Source organism: Plectropomus leopardus, chromosome 1 (assembly GCF_026936395.1).
Source record: "Plectropomus leopardus strain MGB_pleo_1.0 chromosome 1, ASM2693639v1, whole genome shotgun sequence".
Lineage (NCBI taxonomy): Eukaryota > Metazoa > Chordata > Actinopteri > Perciformes > Serranidae > Plectropomus > Plectropomus leopardus.
This window is the reverse complement of record NC_142176.1, coordinates 2,438,685-2,457,535: the sequence shown is the minus strand read 5'-3', so window position 1 is coordinate 2,457,535 and position 18,851 is coordinate 2,438,685. Positions and strand designations below refer to the sequence as shown.

At 37.4% G+C, this 18,851-nt stretch overlaps 1 protein-coding gene and 1 long non-coding RNA gene across 2 annotated transcripts in view; both read left to right on the top strand.

Moving 5' to 3' along the window:
• On the top strand, positions 1–9,839 carry tollip (toll interacting protein). The gene is made up of 6 exons (XM_088080719.1): positions 1–177; positions 2,311–2,460; positions 2,721–2,903; positions 2,992–3,144; positions 4,231–4,315; positions 4,833–9,839. Exons 1-6 carry the CDS (start codon positions 145–147, stop codon positions 5,051–5,053), a joined length of 825 nt encoding a protein of 274 aa, XP_087936845.1. The 5' UTR covers positions 1–144; the 3' UTR covers positions 5,054–9,839.
• A 1,358-nt stretch (positions 9,840–11,197) lies between these two features.
• LOC148190331 (uncharacterized) overlaps positions 11,198–18,851 on the top strand; it is a 68,268-nt gene continuing 60,614 nt past the window's right edge. The window contains exon 1 of the long non-coding RNA XR_015777063.1: positions 11,198–11,420. This is a non-coding gene — a long non-coding RNA (uncharacterized LOC148190331). The remainder of the gene's footprint in view (positions 11,421–18,851) is intronic.

Genomic DNA, 18,851 nt, shown 5'->3' with positions numbered 1-18,851 from the left:
AAAAAATTAAAGAGGAAAAGACTTCCGGGTCAGTCGGACGTCACTCAGCTGCGCTGCTGTCGGTGCTCAAAGTTGTTGTTAATTTTATTAAAAATCGTCTGTTTTTAAAGAAGAATCTATAATTTAATCCACCGGAGAGACACCATGGCGACCACCATCAGCACTCAGCGGGGACAGGTCTGTCTCTGTCTCTGTCCCTGTCTGTCTCTGTCCCTGTCTCTGTCCCTGTCCCTGTCTCTGTCTCTGTCCTGGTGTTAGCCTCTGAGCGGAACTAGCTTCAGTTTATTTAACATCTGTGACTCTTTAACAACTTTACACATGAAATAAAAATCACAGACAGACACACGTCCGTCCGCACGCCGTCTGTTACCGACGAATTAACGTTTAAGTAACGTTTAATTAACGTTACATAACGAGCTGACGGTAGATTAGCTAAAGTTAGCATCTTTAACGTCAACAAACCGTCACTGCGGCTCGTGCGCGGATTAAGACGTGAAGTAAACACCCGAAAACAACAACAACGACAACAAATAATAATAATAATAATAATAATAAAAGTGGTATAAATGCACCGCGATACGGTTCGGTTTGATTTTATTTCGCACATTTAAAGAGAAATAATACAAAAATGAAAATACAGCGAAATTAAAAAATTAGACTAAACAAGAAGAAACCAAAAGATTCTCAGATATAATTGATATAATTTGGGTTACATGTCCGAAAAGTCTCCGTAATCCCCGAAGATTATTTATCCAGCTTCCCTTTAACAACAATAAACAATGTTTACTCATCACATTATGTATTTCTCCATTTCCGTTTTCTCACAGTATATCACAATTATTAATTCTTGGTTGATGCTCGTACTTTTATCAAAAATATATATTACAAATATAACTGTAATATGTTTTTACTATAATATCCTGAAAATCATCTCTTTGTACCTTTTTTTAAAATTGGAATTTAAAATATGGAATTAACTGAAAAAAATCTAGTTTAACAAAAAAAAGTCACAACTTTATTAAGTCCTAAAAAAATATTATAATTATGCACGGGTCATAATTAATAAATAGATAAACCAATTATGCACTGTGCTGTTTTTTAGTAATATATATATTTTTTTATTTATTTGTTGTTTTTTACTCTGACAGTATTTTTTTATTGACAGTAGCTTTCAGTGTTCGATAACTTTACGGTGATTCTGTGAAGAGAATCAGCGGCCTGTTGTAAAAACGCCACGTGTTGCTGATCACACGCACATGACTCGCACGAGAAGGAAACTATTGGCCAAATCATAACGATGAGTCATTATAGACTCGTGATATCTGCAAGATTCAAATGATGACTGTGATTTTTGATCGCCATCGATCAGTTCCTCGAATTTTTCATTTAGTTGTTTTTTTATATTAAACTCACAAAAACAAACACACACATAAAAAAACATAATACGAGTAAAATAAGCTACAGGATAACAAAACAGTAAATCCTTCATAATGTAACATTTCTGCAGAGCCTCAAAACCCTGGAAGTGATACTTTTTTAAACCTTTTAAACTGTGCACACAAAATTAGCTTTTCACTAGATTATAATTTAAGAAAAAAAAAACCTCTGCGCGCAAGTTAAAAAATCTTTCAGGACTTTAGGACCTCCGTAAATTAGTCTCTCATCTAATTTGTTTAAAAAAAGCTCCCAAAAACAAAACACAAAACCACTCTGACTACAGCCAGTGTCCTACTCTGTCCTCCTGATTGCCGTGACAGTAAAGTCGATATCACAAACTGATTTCCTTTTTCAATCATTGACAAAGTGAACATGTAGAAAACATCAACCTTAAGTTGACGTATTTTTCTTGTTTTTCACAGTGAATGAATCTTACATCCACTGACAGCATCGTGTTTTATGTCTCCGTCTGCTGATGAGCCGTCAGGATGACAATACGCATAAAATGCTTTTAATTCCACTACAGAACAGAAATGATCATCACGAAAATTTGGTTAAAAAAAAAAAATCAATATCAGTGTCAGTTTTTGGCCATATGAGTTGTTTTTATTTCGCTGTATCGGATATCAGAAAAAAAACCAATGTCGTGTTTCCCCCACATTAATTCAAAAAGCTGAAAAAAAGTTCACATTTTTAGATAAAACTTTAACTTTATTAAGTACTTTATTAAAATGAGCAAAAATGTGTATTTTTTGTTGAAACTGTTATCAGTTATATCGTGATTATTTTTTTTTATTTGCGTATATGCAGATATTTTCGGTATTAACTGGACCGGCTCCTCAGTCTCAGGTGTGTGCTCGTTTTTGTGCTCAGGTGTATATCGGGGAGCTTCCTCAGGACTTCCTGCGGATCACTCCCACCCAGCAGCAGCAGCAGGTGCAGCTGGACGCTCAGGCAGCCAGACAGCTGCAGTACGGAGGATCGATAGGCACTGTGGGGCGACTCAGCATCACTGTGGTCCAGGTAAACATGACTCAGCTCTGGTGCACTTTCTCGATTGTATGTTGTAAATGCTGCTTTGTGTGTTTTCTTGATGTATTCTGAAGTGGTGATAAAATGCTTCTGCACATGGACGTCATTTTCAAAATGTGCTCCGAGTGTCAATGTCGCAGCTCTTAAAGACAATTTAATAGTGGAGCATTTATATTTAAAATTACAGACAAAACACGCCATAACAGCAGCCACGCCGAACGTATCACCTGACTGTTTGTTTTGCTGTTTAGGCCAAACTGGCTAAAAACTACGGCATGACTCGGATGGATCCGTACTGTCGGATCCGACTGGGCTACGCAGTCTACGAGACGCCGACTGCTCACAACGGGGCCAAGAACCCGCGCTGGAACAAGGTGATCCAGTGCACGGTGCCTCCGGGAGTGGACTCCTTCTACCTGGAGATCTTCGATGAGGTGAGGCGGTCTCAGAGCGACCTGCTAAATATCTGCACTGTGTTCGTGCGTGTGAGGTGAACTCATGTGGTTTGTCGTGCGTTTCCAGAGAGCGTTCTCGATGGACGACAGGATAGCGTGGACTCACGTCACCATCCCCGAGGGTCTGAGGGAGGGCAACGTGGTGGACGAGTGGTTCAGCCTCAGCGGCAGGCAGGGCGACGACAAGGAGGGCATGATCAACCTGGTCATGTCTTTTGCTGTAAGTACATTCACAGACACCGTGTGCTCCGAGGAGGAGTACAGTTTATTTAGCTTTTTCTTGTTACTGTGAGGGTTAAAATTCTGAAAATTAATGAATATTTGATATTTATGATTAGGACTGTTGTTTGTCAAAAAAAAATAAATAAATAACCCATATTAATGTATAATATATTTTATAGCCTGATTTTAAAAAGTGCCGTTTGTGTGCAGAATTTAACACTACACAAAAATAATAATGATCACCGTTGCTGCTAATCATTGACATATCTCAGGCTGTGATATCAAAAAAATATATATTTAGCAGTGGTATACTGAAAATAATTCATTTTTTGTGTGTTTTTTGTGTTTTTTTAAAAATCTAAATACATAGTGCCATCATGACAAAAACCTGGCACCTAAAGTATTGCAATTCTGAAAATTAATAATAATATTTTTTTATAAATATGATAAGGACCGATGTTGGTTAAAAATAATACAAAGATAAATGTAAAATGTAAAAAAAAACAAAAACATAAATCAATAAAAAAATCAATGTGTAATATTTTTTAAAGCTTGATTTTGAAAAGCGCTTTTTGTGCGCAGAGTGATAAGAATTGGTGTAATATTAAATATTAAAGCGCAGCCTAAAGGGTTAAATGCACTTTCTTTAATGAATAAATGTGATTCATGGTGCTGGTCAAATGATGATTTTAATTTTGAATGTCACCATTATGAATGAAACCTCAAACTATTCAGGACACTCTTCATTTTCTCAGTCTTTTATCAAATAATTAAACATTGATTTCTCCACTTTTTTCCCGTGTCCGAAAGCGCACCGTGCGTGTGTTTTTCGTTTTCAGGGTTTGTGTCTCGGCCTCCTCTCTGCTCACTGTTTGCTCTGCCGCCCTCTGCTGCTGTAAATGGATGTTTCCCCAAAAAGCAGGTGGTGGAGAGCAGATGATGAATGAAATGTGTTCAGTTTCACTGGAGAAGCTCCTCATGTTGTCTCTGTGTCTCTGTGTCTCTGTCTCTGTCTCTGTGTCTCTCTGTCTCTGTCTCTGTCTCTGTGTCTCTCTGTGTCTCTCTGTCTCTGTCTCTGTGCCAGTCGTTACCAGCAGGGATGATGACTCAGCCTGTGGTCCTGATGCCGTCTGTGTATCAGCAAGGAGTCGGATATGTGCCCATTGCAGGTTAGACGCATTCATGCACACACACACATACACACACACACACACACACACACACACACACACACACACACACACACACACAGTCTGTGAAAACAGGCTGATGTATAACGTCTCCTGCGGCTCTGGAGGAGATTTGTCTGAGAACATTAGCCAGATGATGTCATCATGATGTCACTGGGTTTATCGCAGTATTGGTTTATTATAAAACTATGGATTTGTAACAGAAAGCCTGCGTCACAGTGCGTGGACGTCCCCGTCTTTTGCTTTTTGGAGTTTGCAGGACATTTTCTTGCCAAGTTCTTCATTATTTGTTTTTGAAGGAAATCAAACAAATTTTCTTTGATTTTCGAGGTGTTACAAGATAACTGTTGATGTTCCAGGTCTTTAAGGGTTAAATAACTTTTGTCTCAATCTGACAAATCTTTTTGACAGCGTAGGAGGGAAAAACCCCGTCTTCAAAAATATCCGTGTCCGTATGGAGGCGTCATTAAGCTCCGTGTGTGTCCTGTGTTTCTAGGAGTGCCTGCAGTCTACAACCAGGGCATGGTGCCCATGGCGATGCCGGCGGCGGTGCCAGCTGGAGGTCAGGGCCAGGTGTGCAGCGAGGAGGACCTGAAGGCTCTGCAGGACATGTTCCCCAACCTGGACAAGGAGGTGGTTCGCACTGTACTGGACGCACAGCAGGGCAACAAGGACGCTGCCATCAACTCTCTGCTGCAGATGGCTGAGGAGCTTTAACTGCACAACACACACGCACATGCATGCACACACAGACTGTCCACCCTCTGCACACACACACGCACACACAGACTGCTCGCTCTCACACACACACACACACACACACACACACACACACACACACACACACACACACACACACACACACACACACACTGCAGCCATATCTGAGCTCGCAGCAGCTCGGCTGGTCGCCACAGAGATCCGTTTCCTCGCCCTTTATTCACTCCCCGTCGGCCTAACAGTTCATGAAGCCGTTAACACACACAGCTCCGTCGCCGCTGACACTGGATCCTCAAACATCTCAAACATCACAACATCTGTGTGAAGTCACTGCTTTAAGATGAAATCGACGGCAGGCGTTTTAGGAAATTCGTGTCAGGATCAGTGAGGTTTGCATCAGGCTTGGGCGGCCCCTAATGTGTCATACCGTCATGAAATCTCACAGAGGTGTACGTTACGTGACGGTATTTGTGTGCAGCACTTTACTATTTAAAGTCCTGTAACGTTATCCCCACCACCGACAGTCGCAATCTTTCTCAGCTGAGCTTAGAGCTCTGATCAGGCCCAAAAAATAAAACGCTCGACTGTACATGAACCCGCACCGTTTCAGTCAAAGCCCGACCCGAACCCGTGGACTTAAGATGGATTAAAAACCCTAAATTTCTGCGGTTAAAAAAAATATCAATAGTGATATAAATATATTAGGGTTGTCAACATTAACTCATTAGTCACGATGCATTTAAGGTCTGTACATAACGTGTTTTTTTTTTTCAATTTATTTTTTATTGTGTTTATCACCGGTGGACATTTACGTATTTAAGAGGCTGTGACGCGCTGAGTCTAAAAGCCACAGTGATAATGTCTGTATCATATGAAACTAGAAGATCTAATAACACTCTAAATGTAGTTAAATTTTGACGATGGAAAAACAGCACGGTCATTTCACAGGGCTCCACTGACCTCTGACCTCAAGATATCCAATAGAAGACCAGTTCTGTGGGTTCACGAGTCTCACCTTTACAGACACGCCCACTTTATGACGTCCTAAGCAGCTTTTTACTGTTATTTGATTCCTAATCAAGACAATCTGGTAAGAATCGCTTTACCTCTTCAATATGGACTTCATTACTATTTCGAAATGCAAAATGATGGAATTAAAAACGTGATTAAAAAATACAGTTAATTATTGAAATTCTACGATTAATTGTGATTTTTTTTTTTAATTAAATGAATGGTTTGACAGCCCTAATATATATATTTATATATACACAACGTTCCCGCAAATCCTTAAAAAGTCTTAAAAGGCTTTGAATTCATTAATCTGAAAAAAGGTCTTAAATATTTCAAAAGTCTTAAAAATGCTCAGACATTGGAAGTAGGATTTTACAAGTCGTTTCTTTTATGACATTGCTTCATAAAATCACAACATAATGAATAACATGTTTTGTTTTTTCTAATAATTGAATGAATACCGTTCACTAAACTCGTCATGATGGGAATCCGAGCTGAATCTCACATGCAAAGTGAGAAACACAAAATCGCCAAGAAAAAGATTTTTCCCACTCTGTTGGTAAACCAGACAGATATTTTTATGATAATAAAATACGTTAAATGTCTTCAGTGTGTTCCACTATAAAAAAACATTGTTATTTTTGTTTTTTTCAACATTTGATGAAGATAATCTAAAATCTATAGTGGACAAAATAACGTCATGTTTTATGTTACGATAAAAAAGATAAATTCTTCAGTTTTGGTTATTATAAAATCAGTCTTAAACTTCATTCTGAGTGACATAAAAAGTCTTAAAATGATTTCTCTTCGAGCTGCAGGAACCCTGATATTTAAATATGCGCCGTGTTCTCAGCTGAAGACGTCCAGCAGCGAATCATGCGGACGCCAAACGTGACTTTTGCCGTTGGGATGTGAAGCTAAAATTAAAATAGCGGCGCTATTTGACGACTTCGGACCAGAACGGGCTGGTTTAATAGAAAGATGAGCGTCTGTATTTTGACGGAATTAAAATAATAAATTAATAAATAAAATAATACTGTCTGAATTTCTAAATCCCGTGTTAGACGGTGTTCCTGATGCCGCCCAAGCCTGGTTTGTATCGCAGCCCGCGTTCCCGCCGCTGATCCCAGTTCGATTTTTCCTGTTTGAGCTGCAGAGAGTCGAGTTCAGAGTCCATCTTCTGTTGATGTTGTTCTTAATCGTGTGTGTGGAACGTGTCTGTCGTAACCTGCAGTCAACTTCTGTTTCATACGTAGCTGTAAAATGTAAAGTGCATTCAGAATCTGATAAATTATTATGATGTATTAAATTATATAAAATTCTGTATATGGTGATTGGAGGATGAGAAAATAAGCCGATGGACTGAGGTTTAGAAATGAACGCCTCGTCGCTCCACTCTGTCGCAGTGATCGCAGATTATTTCTTCTGCAGTTTTGATGAAAAACATTTTCAGTCACTGGAGTTTGAATGTGAAGACGGCGATGAAGTAATATCCCGTGGAGTTACCTTTTAACCCTTTGAAAACCAAGCAAATTGGTTTGATTTGTTTTGAAAACGTGGAAAAAAGATGATGAGCAACTTGGCATGAAGTGCTTCTGTCACTGCACTTTTAATCATTTAAAATATGCCAGGTTTTGTCCCTGGCATATTTACACGTGTATTTTATGCTGATGTTCGTTAACATGCTGCGTTACTATTAAGTAAACATTTAAGATAAGTAAGTGTTCTGCAAATTGCAAGAAATTAATAGATTTGGAGAATTATTTCTAAAGAAGGCTAGGAAAGTGTCTAAAAATCCTAAATTTATAATTCCCCCATTACATAATAAAATTTATTTTATAGAATTATCATGAATTTTAAGCACTTTTTTCAGTTTGTTTTTCTTTTTCCTCTGCTTTTTCCCCCTCTCTAATGTTTAGGTAATTTTCTTGTAATTTTCCTTTTTTTGGCATATTTCTGAGGTCATTTCTCCTGAATTGCCTGTTTCCTAAATTTTTGAATGAAATCATGTCAATTCACTCCGGTTTTAAAGGGTTAAATAACTGCAGAGTTTTCACAAAAAAAGTGTGAGTTTGATGAGAAATAATATGCTCTTTTGATGAAATCGGGATATTTCGAAGCCCTGCAGGACATTTGTTTGTTGAGGTTTTCAGACTGAAACGCATGCACGTTGTCTACACTGATTTCGGTAAAGTGGAGTAATTCAGTGCACTTTTATTGAGCTAAATATCCACGGCTGCATTCATAAATAGTTTCTGAGGCCGGAGAAAGTGACCTGACTTCCATGAAATGTTCTCTGGATGTTGACGGTCCCCTGAAGCGGACTCTTGGGGTCTTTACTCGGGTGCCACCATCAGGTCAAAGCTTGAGGGAGAAACTGATTTGGGAAACTGATTCCTGCTTCGTAGTTTGATGTGTTGGACTGCAGCTTCTTCTAACAACACGAGCAGAGCTTTACGTGTTTGTTCTTGTTTTTTTTTTAAGCCACGGTATTTGTATTTGTTGTAGTTCTGAAACTTTCCATCAACACTCGTAGGTCACAAGGTCTCAATTCTGATGTGCTGTCTGCCAAAGGTTTCATTTCAACCCCACCGCCGAGAAAAATGTTGGCACGATACTTTCTTCAGACCAAGGAAATGTTCACATTTGTACGTCATTATGAAGCGGATGTGTTTCAGCAGCGCTGTGACTGAGGTGTTGAGTTTAGGCACAAAAACACTTGGCGATGGCTAAGAAAAGATCATGTTTGGGTTTAAAGTACCTGGTTTTAGTGGCACAGTTCTCTGCGACAGCGACTCCTCAGTAAAAACGAGCACTTTTCATGCCATTATTCCAGCAGGAAACAGCAAAAACGCAACCGCTTTCTCCAACTATCTCGACATGTGTTATAAAACACAAAAAAACAACTTTTTGTGCCACCATCCTGGCAGGAAATGCATCAGAGTGTCGGTAAAAGACAAACATTTTTCAAGCCGCTATTCCAGCAGGAAACGCAACGATGTCTTCAGACGCAGCAGCTTTTTCATGCCGCTCTCCTGTCAGGAAATGCAGCAATGTCTCAGTAAAAACAACCGCGTTTGTGCCACTATTCCAGAAAATGCAGCATCTCTTGGTAAAAAATACAAACTTTTCTTGCCACTATTGTTTTAGAAAATGCAGCGATGTCTCGGTCAAATACAATCTCTTTCCTAGCTGTAAAAACAGCGATTGGACACTAAAAACACCTGAATTTTGTGGCTAAAAAGACGCTGGAAACACAGCAATGATTTGCTCAAATACAGCCTTTTTTGTGTGTTTCTCTGTGTGTGTGTCTGTGTGTGTGTGTGTGTGTGTGTGTGTGTGTGTGTGTGTGTGTGTCTGCAGCGTGGCAGGGGAGTCAGTTCATATACTAAGTCACTTTAAAAATGTTGACATGCAAAATGTATTTGTTGTTTTTGCAGAAACATACGATGCCAACATTTTCCTCCGGCGGTCGGGGCGGTTTGTTTGAGAGATGATGACTGATAGTTGTGACTTTTCACTTGTGATTCCAAAACTGTCACTGATGAGATTCTTAAAAATGTCGTTTCATTCTGTGTCACTTTATTGATTCTCTTATTTTCAGTTCACTGCTGCACGGCATCTGGAAATCCCCGCACTCGCAGTTTATTAAATTAATAATTAGCAATGATTAAAATGTCAAATTCCTGGCATGAAGTGCAGGTGTAAAGTTGTTGAACTTGGCTGTTATCGGGTAGTTTTGGGAAAAATAAACCTTTATGTGACGATCAGACTTACAGTGAAACCACCTTGAAGATGTGACGTGTTCGACACTCGTGTCCAATCTTCACATGAGCTGAATTTAAGACATTTAAGCTCCGAAAAAGTGCCAATGCCAAAAGAAGCAGCTATATTAACAAGGGGGAGACTAATATTGTTTTTTCATTAGATTATTAGTAGTTAATGGGACCAATGACTGATATTTGGAACCGATATGCATTTACAATAAAAATAATTTTTTTTTTCAGTATTTAGAATTTGGAATATAACAAACTCCCTCACAAAACTTTGTTTAAATGCATTTAGAAAATGTTTAAACAAAACTTAAAGCTTTCTTTTTTTACTTTCTTTATTGTGCACAGGTTTATTTACAGAATACACAAACACACAAGTCGAATTTAAATGCATAGAGATACATATATATAGCAAAAAACAATTTTCTCTCTAAATATTAACCAAAATAATAAATACAGTATGATTTTTAGCTTTCTTGTGATATATATTTTTTATTTTCTTGATTGTGCACAAGTTTTTTTTTCTTTCTTTTTTTTTTTTTTTTACAAAAATACACATTAATAAAATACAAATGCAGTGAGATATACAGACATTTTTTTTTTAAAAAAAGTTTTCTCTCCAAATGTTAATATATATATCAACTTTCTTTATTGTGCACACATTTTACAAAAATAAAATACAAATGAATATAGACAAAAAAAACAAAACAAAACCACCACTAACAACAACAACAACAACAATAAACAGATTTTTTTTTTTTACTCCAAATAATAAAAACAAAAAACATCATATCATGTAAAGATTGTCAGGAGCCATGATTTTGACAAAATTATATTATCATTATTGTTGTTGTTCAAATTAATAATAATGATAATATTCTATATTTTATTATTATTACTATTAATAATATAATTATGAGATTTTTTTGTAAGACGTTTCTTTTCCTCCCAGCTTTAACAAAATATATGTACAAAATAGTCAAACTAACAACAACACAGAAGATAAATAATAAACATTATATCACTACATGAGGCAATAAAGAAATTAAAATTAAGAATTAAAATAAAATAAAAATAAAATGACATGGATAGTAACAAAGTAAATATATTAACATTAAAACAGGGGTTTCACTAAAAAAAAAAGCATCAAACTTTTAGATTATTACAAAAACGTATAATAGATATTTGTCGTAAGGTGGCCACAGCGGCAGAGGTCATTGACCTTTTCAGGGTGGGAGCGCGTGCTGTGTGTACGGGGATGTCCCGGAGTGAAAAAACACTGAGAAGCTGCGGGACAGTTTCACCTTTTAGCCAACGAGGTGTAAAAAACAAGCGCACCCAGAAACCCCGACAGGAAGCGGAAAGATGTCGGAGGAGAAATGGCGGTTAGTTTGATTTGACAGTTTGACGGAGGAAGTAAACTCAACTTTACCGCGTTAAAAAAGGACTTTAAATGATTCAAAACTCGGATTATTTTTGGCTTCTTGTTTTTATTTCGGCCGGCGCTACTTTCGGACTAAAAACGGAACATAAATATTCGCGGAGCGGACGCATATTCGGACTTTGAGGCATCTTCAGAGGTAAGAAACAACATTTTTAAATGTCTTTTCGTTTATTATGCCGGTTAATCTGAATATAGACGTTAATTACGCTTAACGGTTGAATTGCGGAGAATTTAACGATGTGTAACGTTAGCGTGACAGAAGTTTGCGCATTTAAAGTTACAGCCGATATTCATCCGCGATGCTTAAGATGTTTAGGACTAGCTTGTGTGAGTTTACTGTTTTCACTGTCCCAGGACCATACTGCGTTACTATAACGTTTAGACTGTCATAAATAGTGAATATATAGTTATATATTTTATAAAAATATCACTGGACGGGGAGTGCAGGTGTACTGGATATCACCATCGGGGCTGTGATTCGGTCGTAGGCACAAGGCCCTTACTGCATGATTATTATTATTATTATTATTATTATTATTATTACTAAATAATAATTTATTTACATAAAGAAAAAATACATACAATACATCAATGCCAGGGATATATAATTCATGATTAATCAAGACCAAATGTGCAGTAAAACCGAGTAAAAAAGTAAAACAAAAAAAGTAGCAAACGGATTCAAAGTCAGATTTATAAAGTAAAAAAAGTTTTAAAAGTTAATAGAGGCTCTGTATGTTTTAAATTAAAAACGAAATAATAATATAATAAGTGTATATATATATATTTTTTTTTAAATAATTTTTTAACCATTTATCTATTTTTCTAGACTGTTGAGATTTATTTTTTGTTACTATTTGTGCACCTTGTTTTTTTCTTTTACTTGGCAACTTGTTTTTTGATTTTCATTATTTGATATTTTTATATTTGTAATTATTTTTTACTATTTTATTGTTCTTGTTGCTTATCCCGTACCTCATAGCTGCTGTGACCGTTTCCCCACTGTGGGACTAATGAAGGATTATCTTATCTTATCCTATCTTATCTTATCTTATCTTATCTTATCTAAATAAACGTATTTATATAGCACTTTTAAAATAGTTGTTTACAAATTGCTTTGACAGACAAAGCAAAGGCAGGATCTCTGGGAATAATAAAGATAAACAACAACAAACGTGCCAAACAGAGAAAGGTGTCGGACAGTCAAGCTAAAAGGCCAAAACAAAATATGTAAACAAAAGGTCAACAAGAATAAAGCAAATTTTTAGAAGTTTTGGAAAACATAAAAATAAATTCAATAAAAGATGATTAAAAACAATATAAGAGGTAATCTAACAAGAGGGCATCACATCAGTGATAAAACAAAGACAAGATGATAAAAATAACAATTATTTTATATTTATTTATTTATTAACTGATTTTTGATTTTGTCAGTCTCAGTCCTCCATAGCTTTGTGAGTGTGTTTGTTAGAGACGGTATGAACTGGTGGTTGTAAAACCAACGTGACAATTTTTTGTCTTTTGGCGCTATAGTAATGTTATATATCGCACGTAGAATGAGCCGTGAGACCTCAAGTATATATTTGATATCTCACCCACCTCTGAAGGAGTGCTTTGTATGCCTGGTATGCAGAGACGTGCAATGCAAACAGGTTTTGCAGTGATTGGGTTGTCTTGTTGCTACTTTTACCAAAGTTACTCGAGTATTTCCCCTTAAATATTATATTGTAGTTCTCTTTACATCCTGCATGAGAGCAGCCTGCATCAGCTCATTGTTGTTCCGGCTGCAGAGGGAGAGTTAAAGCGAGGAAGAGGAGTGAAGAATAGGTGTTGGATGCTGTGATTTCATTAACACTTCCTCTCCCGTACCCCTCCACCTTCACTCACCCCTGAGGAGTGACATCTCACCCATCAGGTCATCTCCGACCAGTGAAACCAGCATTACAGATGGTGTTTCACCAACACATGAATACAGGCCAGCCTAATCCCACTGCTGGTCCTTTTCCAGTCTAATCTGTTTACATGAACCTCTGTGGCCGAGTGTCGCTGCTGTGATCGATCTGCCCGACGCTTCGGTCCACAGCACCAAACTGCAGATCTTATCAGAAAACTGAAAATCAAAATCAGAAATACTTTATTGATATTTTTGGGGGGAAATTGTGGTTCGTTACAGTCGCTCTGATGCCAGCATAGAGATTTATAGCAAGTAGAAATAAATACCAGCTCAAGTATGTCAAAATATAAGTACAGTAATAGTAACAATTAGCAATAGCATGTAAATATTTAAAAATAAAAGTATGTATAGTATGCTGAGTATGTAAAGTACGGATCAACATTGGGATTAATATTTGACATTTTGTCCATTATCTGTATCTATCTTTTGTTTTAATAATTGCTAATAAAATTAATGAATTAAAAAGTGCAAAGTAAGTGTGAGCATGGCAGGACATTTTATTTTGAAAAACCTTAGGGAGCTTTTTTTTTATCAATTAATTTTCTATTTAAATTTTACTGAATTTAATTTTTTTAAAAAGTTGCAGGAAACTTGCTGTATATGATGAACAAACATATACTTAACAAACATTTGCTTAAGAGTTTTTAAAAATTTTGTGTCTGAGTTTGTTATATTCCAAATTCTAAATATTGATAGAAAGATTTTTATTGTAAATGCATATCCGTTCCAAATATCGGTTATCGGTCTCATTAACCACTAATAATTGTATCGGTATTGGCCCTAAAAAGCCATTTATCAGTCGACCCCTAATGTTAAGTGTGTAAATATATAACATAAATGTAAAGAAATATAGCAACAGACAATTAGCACCAGTATGTGAATATTTAAACTATTAAGTGTGTGAAATCTCAAACTGTGCCTTATGCCACAATTTAATTCATAAAACTAGTTAAAAATCTAAAAATATAAATATGTGTACAATGCAACAATGAACATAGATATACAAAAGTAAGAATTTATACAATAGATGTGTCACATTTAATATATAGCCCACATATTGGAATAATTGCACAGAGGAATGCTGTGGTTGAAATATTGCACCAAATATTGCACTTACTGACCATTTTTCCGTTCCACTGACTTCTGTTTTGATGTTTTAAAATTTCCCAACTTTGTGGAAATGCAATCTCCGCAGTGTCAGATTTCAACATACATGTTTGATTTTATGTGAGAGCTCGTTATGAAACTAAAACGAGTCGGTGGGAAATGAATCCCCGCAGTGACAGAACCCAGTTTCTTCTCTGCACCAACTTTAACCGTCGTCACAGCTATTTTAAGGGGATCGCCTGAGGGGCCATGCTACTTTATATTCTAACATCACACTGTTATTATTACACCAGTGAAATCAGGAGCCCAGTCATCTGCAGGCAGTCAGGTGCGGCCGCTTCGGCTGGACGATAAGGATATTTGCACAGCAGCAGGTGTCATGTGATTTTTGCATATTTGACTCATATTGCCCGGTCCTGCTGAGCAAATGATGGGACTGCTATCTGGGCCGTGTTGAATAATTCACAGCCTTCCACTTTAATGGCTGCAATGATATTTATTCCGGTTTATTTCATTAATACTGAATGCTTAAAAAGTGAGAATTCTCAGGAAACGGCTGCAGCTCTGCGGCTGAATTTGAAAGGAGGACACACACACACACACACACAGACAAACCGCACATTCACACACACACACACACACACACACACACACACACACACACACGCACACACACAACCTGGACCGTGAGAAAAGTAGAAAGGCGCTGAGAGAGCTGAGAAATCTCTGCCAAGGCCAAACGCAAAACCCAATCAATCGAAAAAATGTTGGCAATGCACATTTCTGTAAGCCATGAATATGTTACAGCTGCACTCAACGCTGTGGTTAACATGTGGTTATGTTTAGGCTCAAAAACCACCAGTTATGGTTAAGAAAAGACCAGGTTATGGCTTCAAATACCTGGTTTACGTGGCACAATCCTAGCAGGAAGCAGAGATGTCTCTTTATAAAAAACACTTTTTTATGCTACTATCCTCGCCAACAGGTCGTTACTAAACACACGCGTTTGAAGCCTAAAAAGCAGATGGAAACACACCAATGGGCACAATGCAAAAAATGTAATGAATGTAATTTATAATTTTCATGTAAGGAAAATTTAAAACAACAATATAATGACAAAAAATGTCGTAATATTTTGAGAAAAAAAATAGTAATATTAAGAGAATAAACTTTTAATATTACTGGCATTAAGTTGTAGCTGTATTAGGAAAAAAGTCGCAATTTTATGAGAATAAACTCGTAATATTATGAGTATGAAGTCATAATTTTACAAGAAAAAAGTTGTTACGAGGAAAAAAGTCATAATTTTATTGGAATAAGGTTGAATATCACAAGAATGAAGTCGTTATTTTATGAGAAAAACACATTTTACGAGAATAAAGTCATAATTTTACGAGAAAGGAGATATTACATTATGGAAATAAACATATTACTAGCAAACTGTAAAACAGTTGAGAGCACAGGCACCTCCCTGGCAACCGCTGGTCTTGGTGGCTTCGTTTTTTAACCTTAAAGGTTGCCACTTGAAGCAAAAAGTCTTGAAAAGTGTTAAGTTGTAGTTGTTTAGTTATAGACAGCACCAACATCAAACCATTTTCAGCTCACATTTTTCTGTTTTCCAGATTGAAATGCGTGAGAAAGAGGTTTCATTGCTCTTTCTTTCAAAAGTATGCACAGTAGGCGGGTTTCTATGACAGATTTGCACAAAAATTAAGCAATATTTTCAAAATGTCGACAAAAGACAATTGCGGGATGACTGCTTTTCCACTGAGTGATATTCTGCGACTTCTCCTCTGGCGATAACACTCAAGTAACCATGGTGATGGATGTTGAAAACATTAGCAGGTTTATTTCTATTGCAGCCACCGCACTAGCCGTCATTATTTCAAATAGAGGGTGTGTTATGCGAGCGATAATGGGAAGGTGAGCCCCTTATACGTGGGAGCGGCCACATATGAGGGATTTCTGGGAGGTGATAGTCCACGATTTCACAGAGGAATTGTGGATTCAAAATGTCCGAATGATCTGCTCAACTTTTGAAGAGTTATGTGATGCAATAACAGCTTTTATAGCGACTCTTTGGCTCTTAATTGTACATCATGCAACCCATAAAAGAGAAAAAAGTACTTCCACTGCAGTTTTGCGAAATAAGACTTTTTTCAAATCGCCTGAAACACTACCTCATGTGAGCGTAAAAACATTTTTTGGGATAAATGGGAGTTTCTCTGAATTGATGTGTTTCCATAAGTGTATTTCATATTCGCAATTTGAAGGTTAATGGAAAGCGGCCTAATAAAAAACATTGTTAACAGACAATGAAAAGGCAGCTTTCATACTCATCTTGTGTAAAATGATACCTCAGGCACATATGACAATGATAATGTTTGACACTAAACACCTTTTATTAACAACGCTTGTTTGTGGCAGAGATGATCCGGTTACTGGAAGATGTAATTAAATCAGTTGTGTTGTTTTTTGGAGAGTAAAATACATCACAACAGAGCAGCCGGTGCTGAACGCTTGCTGTTGTGGGTGGTTTTGTAATTTCCTTAGTTTGCTGGCTGCACTGGTGCACAGGGAGTAATGCTGGTCTCATATCCTTTTCCCCCACTCGGTAATGCCTCATTAATAATGTTGAATAAATCATGTGTTGTTAACAGTGTCATTAAACACTCATTTAAACTCTAATTGCTTTGTAATCAATCTCACACCCAGCACCATAAAGCACCCCGCTCCCCATAAATGTGTAGGTGTTTGGTTTGAGTTCATGTGTTTGTTTATGATAAGATACGTTTCATACACATAAACAATGAAAGCATATAGACACGCATCATAAGGGTCAGTTTTAGACACAGGTGAACTCAGCATTTTTTGTTTAAGGGCATCAAGGTGGTCATCCACCGCTAAACTTAAGCAAGTGGTAAATCAGGATTCCCAGTCATGGAATTCCTGGAAAAAGTTATGAAATCGCAGAAACTGTTCAGGCCTGCAAATGGTTCATTTTAATTCTGTTTTGCCGTAATATTGTGAAACCACCAGGAGGGAAACCTGGAGGGAGACCGTAAGCGGAGGGTGGGCACAATATTTTCACAGCGACACTGTTGGGTCGTGATGGCTTTGGCGGTAATCGTAGTATGAGTGGCGCCGCCAGTTAGCCAGACCTGGCTGGTGCCCAATGCAACAAATTGAAGAGCAGCAAAATTAATCTTATGACTCTCGAAGTATCTAAAGCTAGAAGTATATTTCCAACCCGTGTTTGATCGTGAACATTATGTTCCCTCCAAATGTCTTTCTCTTGTTGTGCAGTTTAGTTTATTTTTGAATCCGGTGTTTAAATATCCAATATTTGCTCTGCTCTTATCTTTATTTGTCACCACTCTATTACGTCCAAACTTGTTTTGGAGTGTCTGCTATAAAATTTGTCAGCAGGAAGGATGCCCCCCCCCCGCCCCCCCTCCCCATGTGAATATTTCAAGTGGCAGAGTGGATGAGGCCGGACCAGAAATAGCTTTTTAATAAGGCATGTCTGAATGGTTTAATTCGGGCAGACAGCAAAGAAATGGAGAAGCAGCTGCAAATAAGGTGTAATTTCTGTCAAATGAAGGAAATGACTTCTGAGCCCCCCAGGATCACGCTCCCACTGGAGTGTTTACAGTGTTTGGCCTCTGTGTTTTCTGAGGCCTTCGACAAATGATTCATAATTAGCAGTGGTATAACCCGTCATTTATATGAAGATGCTGCAGAGTTTAGGGATCAGTGCAGATGTACACATTTAGCCTTTCACAAAGAGGACTAAATTTACATGCATATTTAATGATCCACTTAAATAATAATTGGCTTATCAGTCATAATGTTATTGTATTTAACAAATAGGTAAAATCAAGGAGAAGGTCCGAAACATGAATGCAGACAATCAGTTACAGATTAAAGATAATCTAGTGGTTTGAGACCACTTTAATTATTCAAACTCAGGGTGAGATACCTGAATTCTTGGTTATAATCCCTCATTGCACAGAAAAAAATACTGTGTGAACACAACTACAGCCATGGAGGCCAATAATTAAAGGGATAGTTTGCCCAAAAATGAAAATTTGGCTATTATATACTAACACTCATGCCGATGGAAAGTTGGGTGAAGTTTTATTGTCCATAAAACGCTGCTGGAGCTTCATGAGGCATTGCACTCATCTTTCAAACAATTAAAGCACATGGTAACCAGGATTCAAACATTCAAAATACTTAAAACCATTAAATGTCTCAAATACTGCTCGTCCGAAGTAATCCTGAAGCCCCGACATGCCAAGTTGTTTTGAAAAACGTCACTGGCGTCATGTTTTTAGCCTTGTTGTAGCCTGTAGCTTCTAGTGTGGGAGCCATGTTTATGTATGCACACTTGCTCGAGACCAATGAGAGCTCGCGGTTCTGTACACCAGTGTTTACATGCTACCTGGAAGCATTTCTCACACACAGAGAGACTTGTGGAGTTAGCAGCAAACAACAATTATA